This window comes from Siniperca chuatsi, linkage group LG3, assembly GCF_020085105.1.
Source record: "Siniperca chuatsi isolate FFG_IHB_CAS linkage group LG3, ASM2008510v1, whole genome shotgun sequence".
Lineage (NCBI taxonomy): Eukaryota > Metazoa > Chordata > Actinopteri > Centrarchiformes > Sinipercidae > Siniperca > Siniperca chuatsi.
Window position 1 is genome coordinate 399,778 of NC_058044.1, and position 10,223 is coordinate 410,000.

The 10,223-nt window shown below is 50.3% G+C and overlaps 1 protein-coding gene across 5 annotated transcripts in view; it reads right to left on the reverse strand.

Annotated features, from left to right (window-relative positions):
* Positions 1 to 1,478: 1,478 nt before the first annotated feature.
* Positions 1,479 to 10,223, reverse strand: part of capn8 (calpain 8) — a 31,840-nt gene continuing 23,095 nt past the window's right edge. For 3 of the 5 annotated variants that reach the window (XM_044188858.1, XM_044188857.1, XM_044188859.1), the window contains exons 19-22: positions 10,218 to 10,223; positions 8,321 to 8,437; positions 2,784 to 2,842; positions 1,479 to 2,410 (exon numbers count right to left, since the gene is read on the reverse strand). The exon at positions 10,218 to 10,223 is cut by the window's right edge and continues 73 nt beyond it. In XM_044188858.1, coding sequence (XP_044044793.1) covers positions 2,387 to 2,410; positions 2,784 to 2,842; positions 8,321 to 8,437; positions 10,218 to 10,223 — 206 coding nt within the window. In that variant the 3' untranslated portion in view covers positions 1,479 to 2,386. Of the gene's footprint in view, positions 2,411 to 2,783; positions 2,843 to 8,320; positions 8,438 to 10,217 lie in introns of those variants that run through there. The other 2 variants (XM_044188860.1, XM_044188861.1) reach the window with 2 other exon arrangements.

The window sequence follows — 10,223 nt, forward strand, 5'->3', positions numbered from 1 at the left end:
GTCTGTCTGTTCACCCCTCTCATGAAAATGTTTTTACAGGAAAAATAACTTAAATGATCAAAATAGTTGCAAATTAATTTTCTGTCAATTGACTAATCGTTTCAGCTGTACTTGTGTCAATTGTTGGGGAGTTTAGTTTATACCAATAAATATTTTTTATAAACTCTTCTAGTAACTGAAGCTGTCAGATAGATGCAGTAGCAAGTAGCATAAAGTACAAGTACCTCACATTTGTATTTATGGACTTTACTTGAGTAAATGTACGTAGTTTTGTTCCACCACTGTATTTCACAATAAAAGAGCTTAAATTAAGGGCGGCCCAGTGGCTCAGTGGATATGAACTAAAACAGGTTTGAATACTTTGTTTCTACTGTCTGTGATAAAATGTACAAAAACACTTTCAGAGAGAGAAAGATCCATCTGCACATTTCTGTGTGTTGTGATATGTTTGTTTTTATATCTTTTTAATCATCTCAGATTTATCTTTCGACCTTTTATGAGGTCCCGACCCCCGGGTTGGGAGGCTCCTTTTTTAGCTCTCCCTGACAAGAATGTTGACAATTCCGCAAAAAAACCCAGGTTAAAGTCACCTGAACACAACTCGGCCTCTAGTGGTGAAACTGCAGTTTGCAGCCATGTGAACACCGCTCGCCTCGCCCTCCCCTTCCAGGTGTGGAGGAGAAACTACGGTGAAGCGAAACTCGCGGAAAACGTGAACGGCCCAATCTAGAGCCGGTGTTTGGTTTGTCCGTTCTGGGCTCCTGTAGAAACATGGCGGTGCAACATGGCGGCCTCCATGGAAGGGGACCCGCTCCCTCTGTAGATATAAAGGCTGATTCTAAGGTAACGAAAACACAACGTTTATTATTTTCAGGTGATTAAACACTAATGAAAACGTACTTATGAATATTCCATTTCTGCCGACAGCTGCTCCGACATGTTGCACGCTGGTACTTTAAGCACCAAATCACAGTAAGTGATCAGTAAGTAAATTTAGCTTTAGCTAATGTGAGCTGTGGCTATCTCAGCAGCTAGCTTTCACTTGATTAGCTCTCGTACTTAAGCTGTTAACTGTTTCTATGTGACTGAGTGCAGTAACTCTTTACCAAACCAGACTTCAGTTACCGCAGTTTGGCTTTTAGCTCTGTTTTGTTTTCTCAAACATTAGACATTTATACTTTTTTACTACATAATATTTTATGTAGTAAAATAGAAGTCAAAAACTAAGATTCAGGTCTAAACTCAATGACATGCAGTATATAACAGCTGTGTTTTGCCTTTGTAGTATGGAGGGTTAAAAATGCCAGCATAAAAACAAATCAAAGAAACAGAGTGAGATATAATACAGATTGTTATGTGTATTTCCATTTTTATATATGTATTTACTGAGTCATAGTTAAATAACAAAAATGAAAATGTTAAATGACAATTATTTGGCTTTTTGTTTTTAATAACTTAATTAATAAAAGAGGAAAGTATTCAGATACTGATTCAGAGTTTATTTAAAGGTGAACAACTTTAAAACATGACATTTCAAACAGACTTCCTGTTACTGATGATCAACTCAACACAGTTTTTATTAGTGCTGTCAAAATTAACGCTTTCATTTTTGCGATTAATTTGAAATATTCAACATGTTAAAAGAAATGAAAGCGATTAATGCATAACTGCTAAGCTAAGGTAAAGATACTGGTATCATATGAAACTAGACAACCCAGGGCATCCATTGGTACCGTGTCATGCTGTCTTGTCTAAATAACGCTCCAAAGTCAGGCTAAATTTTGGCGAGTTAAAAGGGGGCCGTTTGAACTCTCTCTCTGTGCAAATCAGAATCTTTCCTTGTTCTTTTTTCACATTTGCATGGACTGTTGTGGACCTAGTTGAAATTCAGCTGGAACTTGAACATGGAAAACATTTATTGTTGTTAATTATCATTTATATTAGTGCACATAAGAAATGATTGCCTTCTAAGCTGATATATTAACTCTAATATTAATGGCCTTGATGGTTTTGAAATTCGACTGGCACTTTAACATATAGGCCTGGGTTTTGTTATTATTTCTGTTAGTGCAGATAAGAATTATGCCTTTCAAGCTGACAGTCAATGGCCTCGATGGTTTTATTGAAATTGTGGCAATGACGCAGCCCTGTACCAGGTGAGCTACCAGGGCGCCCCATGATATAGCATTTTAATATTCATTATTCCTTCTTCAATATTAAGAAGAAGAAAAGCGAGTAATCACAGCAAATTGTGAGATTAAGTAGTTCATTTTTTTAATTGATTGACAGCCCTAGTTTTTATTAAGAAACAACAGTAACAACAACAGCTGCTGTATGTCCTTTAAACTGTAGAAAACTCCCAGCATGCACCTGGAGCGGGCGGCAGTCAGTTGATGGCGAGGCAGAGCCACTGCAGGAGAAGAAGAATCAGAATCAGAAATACTTTATTGATCCCTGAGAGGAAACTTGTTGTTACAGCAGCTCACTGTCACGTCAGTCACACAGGAACAGAAGCACTGAGCAAAAACTATAATACACTATAATACAGGTCAGATAAATTAAGTACCAGGTGGGTAAAAGTATAAGAACGGGTCAGTGATGATGTCATGAAGCAGCTGTGTCATGTGACAGGATGGACCAATAAAAGACAAGAAGAAGAAGACGACAAGCTGATGTAAAAAATACAGACTTCACTGCAGCCTGTCGGGGGCACCAGCAGCACTTTATACTGTTCAGAGTTACTGGTTCAGCACCAGTTAGACCAGTAAAGACTGGAGTTTTACCTGCTGCAGGTCCAGTTGGATCTTCCCCAGGTTCTTCGTGTCCAGAGTTCTGAACATCTCTGTGGAAGAAAAAGAAACACTGTGTCATCGCTGTACTGGGAACACTGGGAACCAGTCAGTAAATGTTCACTGTTATTAATACTGAGACTGTTTCCTTTACTGGCCTGAAGCTCATTTCAAAATCCTGAAACTTCCTCATGTAACTTTGGAACTGCTGGAACATCTGGAACTCTTTCTGAACCTGCTGAAGGAACCTGGAACCGCTGCTAGAACTCTTGTAGCCCTTTTAGACCAAATAGTTCCAGGAACTATGGAGATACAGAAACTGAACTACTGGAACGAAACTCGGGATCAAAACAAGGAACTGAAAGGATGCTTCCACCGCAGGAACTTGACCAGGGACTAGGTTTAGTTCCTGTAGGACAGTACGAGGTATTAAAAAGTTCCTACTCCAGGGGTGTCAGACAGGAACTTTGGGGGCAGACTTTGCAGCATTAACCGTCCCTGATTGGTCAAAAACAGATGCCACATAAACAACAAGTTGTGTACAAATAAAACAAACTTCATTTGCTGAGTGTTTGGTGACACTGAGAGCAGCCCCCACCAGCCTGAACAGGACAGCAGCTTTAGATCAGGAATAGATGTCTGACCTTCAGGCTGTCTGACAGGCTGTCTGACCCTCAGGCTGTGTGACCCTCAGGCTGTCTGACAGGCTGTCTGACCCTCAGGCTGTCTGACCCTCAGGCTGTCCGACCCTCAGGCTGTCCGACCCTCAGGCTGTCTGACAGGCTGTCTGACCCTCAGGCTGTGTGACCCTCAGGCTGTCTGATAGGCTGTCTGACCCTCAGGCTGTCTGACCCTCAGGCTGTCTGACAGGCTGTCTGACCCTCAGGCTGTGTGACCCTCAGGCTGTCTGACAGGCTGTCTGACCCTCAGGCTGTCTGACCCTCAGGCTGTCTGACCCTCAGGATGTGTGACCCTCAGGCTGTGTGACCCTCAGGCTGTCTGACCCTCAGGCTGTCTGACCCTCGGGCTGTCTGACAGGCAGTGTGACCCTCAGGCTGTCTGACCCTCGGGCTGTCTGACAAGCTGTGTGACCCTCAGGCTGTCTGACAGGCTGTGTGAACCTCAGGCTGTCTGACCCTCAGGCTGTCTGACCCTCAGGCTGTCTGACAAGCTGTGTGACCCTCAGGCTGTCTGACAGGCTGTGTGAACCTCAGGCTGTCTGACCCTCAGGCTTTCTGACCCTCAGGCTGTCTGACAGGCTGTGTGACCCTCAGGCTGTGTGACCCTCAGGCTGTCTGACAGGCTGTCTGACCCTCAGGCTGTCTGACCCTCAGGCTGTCCGACCCTCAGGCTGTCCGACCCTCAGGCTGTCTGACAGGCTGTCTGACCCTCAGGCTGTGTGACCCTCAGGCTGTCTGACAGGCTGTCTGACCTCAGGCTGTGTGACCCTCAGGCTGTCTGACAGGCTGTCTGACCCTCAGGCTGTGTGACCCTCAGGCTGTCTGACCCTCAGGCTGTCCGACCCTCAGGCTGTCTGACCCTCAGGCTGTCTGACCCTCAGGCTGACAGACAGTCAGGCTGTCAGACAGTCTGTGTGTCAGTCAGGCTGTCTGACCCTCAGGCTGTCTGACCCTCAGGCTGTGTGACCCTCAGGCTGTCCGACAGGCTGTCTGACCTCAGGCTGTCCGACAGGCTGTGTGACCCTCAGGCTGTCTGACCCTCAGGCTGTCTGACCCTCAGGCTGTGTGACAGGCTGTCTGACAGGCTGTCTGACCCTCAGGCTGTGTGACCCTCAGGCTGTCTGACAGGCTGTCTGACCCTCAGGCTGTCTGACCCTCAGGCTGTCTGACAGGCTGTCTGACCCTCAGGCTGTGTGACCCTCAGGCTGTCTGACCCTCAGGCTGTCTGACCCTCAGGATGTGTGACCCTCAGGCTGTGTGACCCTCAGGCTGTCTGACCCTCAGGCTGTCTGACCCTCGGGCTGTCTGACAGGCAGTGTGACCCTCAGGCTGTCTGACAAGCTGTGTGACCCTCAGGCTGTCTGACAGGCTGTCTGACCCTCAGGCTGTGTGACCCTCAGGCTGTCTGACCCTCAGGCTGTGTGAACCTCAGGCTGTCTGACCCTCAGGCTGTCTGACCCTCAGGCTGTGTGACCCTCAGGCTGTCTGACAGGCTGTCTGACCCTCAGGCTGTCTGACCTCTCAGGCTGTCCGACCCTCAGGCTGTCCGACCCTCAGGCTGTCTGACAGGCTGTCTGACCCTCAGGCTGTGTGACCCTCAGGCTGTCTGATAGGCTGTCTGACCCTCAGGCTGTCTGACCCTCAGGCTGTGTGACCCTCAGGCTGTCTGACAGGCTGTCTGACCCTCAGGCTGTCTGACCCTCAGGCTGTCTGACCCTCAGGATGTGTGACCCTCAGGCTGTGTGACCCTCAGGCTGTCTGACCCTCAGGCTGTCTGACCCTCGGGCTGTCTGACAGGCAGTGTGACCCTCAGGCTGTCTGACCCTCGGGCTGTCTGACAAGCTGTGTGACCCTCAGGCTGTCTGACAGGCTGTGTGAACCTCAGGCTGTCTGACCCTCAGGCTGTCTGACCCTCAGGCTGTCTGACAAGCTGTGTGACCCTCAGGCTGTCTGACAGGCTGTGTGAACCTCAGGCTGTCTGACCCTCAGGCTTTCTGACCCTCAGGCTGTCTGACAGGCTGTGTGACCCTCAGGCTGTGTGACCCTCAGGCTGTCTGACAGGCTGTCTGACCCTCAGGCTGTCTGACCCTCAGGCTGTCCGACCCTCAGGCTGTCCGACCCTCAGGCTGTCTGACAGGCTGTCTGACCCTCAGGCTGTGTGACCCTCAGGCTGTCTGACAGGCTGTCTGACCCTCAGGCTGTGTGACCCTCAGGCTGTCTGACAGGCTGTCTGACCCTCAGGCTGTGTGACCCTCAGGCTGTCTGACCCTCAGGCTGTCCGACCCTCAGGCTGTCTGACCCTCAGGCTGTGTGACCCTCAGGCTGTCTGACCCTCAGGCTGTCTGACAGGCTGTCTGACAGGCTGTCTGACCCTCAGGCTGTCTGACCCTCAGGCTGTGTGACCCTCAGGCTGTCCGACAGGCTGTCTGACCCTCAGGCTGTCCGACAGGCTGTGTGACCCTCAGGCTGTCTGACCCTCAGGCTGTCTGACCCTCAGGCTGTGTGACAGGCTGTCTGACAGGCTGTCTGACCCTCAGGCTGTGTGACCCTCAGGCTGTCTGACAGGCTGTCTGACCCTCAGGCTGTCTGACCCTCAGGCTGTCTGACAGGCTGTCTGACCCTCAGGCTGTGTGACCCTCAGGCTGTCTGACCCTCAGGCTGTCTGACCCTCAGGATGTGTGACCCTCAGGCTGTGTGACCCTCAGGCTGTCTGACCCTCAGGCTGTCTGACCCTCGGGCTGTCTGACAGGCAGTGTGACCCTCAGGCTGTCTGACCCTCGGGCTGTCTGACAAGCTGTGTGACCCTCAGGCTGTCTGACAGGCTGTGTGAACCTCAGGCTGTCTGACCCTCAGGCTGTCTGACCCTCAGGCTGTCTGACAGGCTGTGTGAACCTCAGGCTGTCTGACCCTCAGGCTGTCTGACCCTCAGGCTGTCTGACAAGCTGTGTGACCCTCAGGCTGTCTGACAGGCTGTGTGAACCTCAGGCTGTCTGACCCTCAGGCTGTCTGACCCTCAGGCTGTCTGACAGGCTGTGTGACCCTCAGGCTGTGTGACCCTCAGGCTGTCTGACAAGCTGTGTGACCCTCAGGCTGTCTGACAGGCTGTCTGACCCTCAGGCTGTGTGACCCTCAGGCTGTCTGACAGGCTGTGTGACCCTCAGGCTGTCTGACAAGCTGTGTGACCCTCAGGCTGTCTGACAGGCTGTCTGACCCTCAGGCTGTGTGACCCTCAGGCTGTCTGACCCTCAGGCTGTGTGAACCTCAGGCTGTCTGACCCTCAGGCTGTCTGACCCTCAGGCTGTGTGACCCTCAGGCTGTCTGACAAGCTGTGTGACCCTCAGGCTGTCTGACAGGCTGTCTGACCCTCAGGCTGTGTGACCCTCAGGCTGTGTGACCCTCAGGCTGTCTGACAAGCTGTGTGACCCTCAGGCTGTCTGACAGGCTGTCTGACCCTCAGGCTGTGTGACCCTCAGGCTGTCTGACCCTCAGGCTGTCTGACAGGCTGTCTGACAGGCTGTCTGACAGGCTGTCTGACCCTCAGGCTGTCTGACCCTCAGGCTGTGTGACCCTCAGGCTGTCTGACCCTCAGGCTGTCCGACCCTCAGGCTGTGTGACAGGCTGTCTGACAGGCTGTGTGAACCTCAGGCTGTGTGACCCTCGGGCTGTCTGACCCTCAGGCTGTGTGACCCTCAGGCTGTCTGGCTGTGACCCTCAGGCTGTCTGACAGGCTGTCTGACCCTCAGGCTGTGTGACCCTCAGGCTGTCTGACCCTCAGGCTGTCCGACCCTCAGGCTGTCTGACCCTCAGGCTGTGTGACCCTCAGGCTGTCTGACCCTCAGGCTGTGTGACAGGCTGTCTGACAGGCTGTGTGAACCTCAGGCTGTGTGACCCTCGGGCTGTCTGACCCTCAGGCTGTCTGACAGGCTGTCTGACAGGCTGTCTGACCCTCAGGCTGTGTGACCCTCAGGCTGTCTGACAGGCTGTCTGACCCTCAGGCTGTGTGACCCTCAGGCTGTCTGACCCTCAGGCTGTCCGACCCTCAGGCTGTCCGACCCTCAGGCTGTCTGACCCTCAGGCTGTGTGACCCTCAGGCTGTCTGACCCTCAGGCTGTCTGACAGGCTGTCTGACAGGCTGTCTGACCCTCAGGCTGTCTGACCCTCAGGCTGTGTGACCCTCAGGCTGTCCGACAGGCTGTCTGACCCTCAGGCTGTCCGACAGGCTGTGTGACCCTCAGGCTGTCTGACCCTCAGGCTGTCTGACCCTCAGGCTGTGTGACAGGCTGTCTGACAGGCTGTCCGACCCTCAGGCTGTGTGACAGGCTGTCTGACAGGCTGTCTGACCCTCAGGCTGTCCGACCCTCAGGCTGTGTGACAGGCTGTCTGACAGGCTGTCTGACCCTCAGGCTGTGTGACCCTCAGGCTGTGTGACCCTCGGGCTGTCTGACCCTCAGGCTGTCTGACAGGCTGTCTGTCTGACCCTCAGGCTGTCTGACCCTCAGGCTGTCTGACCCTCGGGCTGTCTGACCCTCAGGCTGTCTGACCCTCAGGCTGTGTGACGCTCAGGCTGTCTGACCCTCAGGCTGTCTGACCCTCAGGATGTCTGACCCTCAGGCTGTCTGACCCTCGGGCTGTCTGACAGGCTGTCTGACCCTCAGGCTGTCTGACCCTCAGGCTGTCTGACCCTCAGGCTGTGTGACCCTCAGGCTGTCTGACCCTCAGGCTGTGTGACCCTCAGGATGTCTGACCCTCAGGCTGTGTGAATGCATCATAGTTTGGATGTGTTCGATATTTCAGTCAGTTTTGGTTTTGTCCATCTGTGATGTTGTTGTGTTTGTAGTTGATGAGACTCACTGAAGAGCATCTCCAGACGAATCAGGCAGCCGATGAAACAGTCGAAGTCGATGGCGTAACTTGTGTCGGCGTATCGGCCGACGATCTCCTGAATCACAGCACTGTTGACCTGGAAACCTGCAGACACACGGAGAAGTGTGACTGCAGGAACGCTGAGGATCAACATCTAAACATCACGATCCTCCACACAGTCAGAGGCTGCGATTCATTAGTGGTTCCACGGTATTAACAGCACACAACTATCCACTGCCAGCTGTAGCCTTAGCGCTATAATAATAATGGTAATAACAATAATAATATTAATGATAATAATAATACATTAATTAATAATACCTTAATAAAACCTTTTGTAGCCAAAATGCAGCTCAAAGTGTTTTAGAAAATAAAGAAAAGAACTGCAGATAATTTAAATAACAGTTGAAATATTAAAATTCCTCTTTTAGTCCTCAGAGACTAAGATGAAAATAAGATGGAGAATAAAGCCCACTATAATAATATAATAAATAATAATAATATAATAATAATAAAAAAATAAAATAAAGATGAAAACAGAGTACATAGAATGCACAAAATCAAGTAAAAGCAGCATTTTAAAGAAGAGCAGCAGTCCATCAGTGTGAAGCAAAGAGTTCGGGGTCTGGATCAGGGAAGTCCAGTCTAGTTAAAGGCTGAAGTGGGACAAGTTTTTAGCTTTCTTTTAAACGTATTCAGCGAGCTGCTCGCTGATGTCTACAGGTCGTGTGTTCCACAGCTTTGGGCGTAACTGACGAAGGCTGCGTCCCCGATTTTCTTTCTGCTGCTGCTGGGAACCTCGAAGAAACCAGCAGATGAGTTCTTGAAGGCACATAGTGAACATTAGCACACACATTAGCACACTAACTCAGGGAACCATCTCTGAGATCTCTAGAACCTTTTTATCATTTCTGAAGCATCAGAGACGTTTAGAAAACCCTGCATTATCTGTAAGGAACCGTGAAACCTCTTTTAGAACCTGGAAAACCTAGAATCCATTTAAGCTAGAACCCCCTAAAGAACGCCTGGAAACTCCTTAACAAACACCGGAACCTCTTTTTACAACCTAGGAAGTAGATACATTCCTCATGGACTCCTACAACACTTTGTAGAACCTCAGAGGAGTTTGTTAAAGAACACATTTACTCTCCTTAAAGAACCCACAGAACGCCTTTTTAAAACTCCTGGAGTCTCCTCAAGGTCTCTGGAGCTCTTTAAAGGAACTCCTGTTGAAGGTCCAGTGTGGAGGGTTTAGCGGCCTCTAGTGGTGAAACTGCAGATTGCAGCCATGTGAACACCGCTCGCCTCGCCCTCCCCTTCCAGGTGTGGAGGAGGAACTACGGTGAAGCGAAACTCGAGAAAAAGCAAAAGGCCCTCTGTAGAGCCGGTGTTTGGTTTGTCCGTTCTGGGCTCCTGTAGAAACATGGCGGTGCAACATGGCGGCCTCCGTGGAAGGGGACCCGCTCCCTCTGTAGATATAAAGGCTGATTCTAAGGTGACGAAAACACAGCGGCTCTTATTTCCAGGTGATTAAACACTGATGAAAACACAGTTATAGATATTATATTTCTGCCGACAGCTGCTCCGACATGTTGCACACTGGAGCTTTAAATCTCGTGAAGTCTCCTAAAGCCGTTTATCCCCCTCAGTTTTGCGTTAAGTCCCGCCCTACTGTGGTGTGATTGGCTAGTACTCGTTACTTGGCACGTCCTGGTGATTGGATGCTAGCTGTGAGCGCGGCTGTAGGATGATATCCTAGGAGCTCCCTCACCTGTGACTGATTGTATTAATTTTCTAGTTGGTCTTTATTACGAAACAGTAATAATAATAATAATTTACCACACTGACTCCTGATGGAGGTTAGATCAGTGATCATGGACCTTACCAGCTT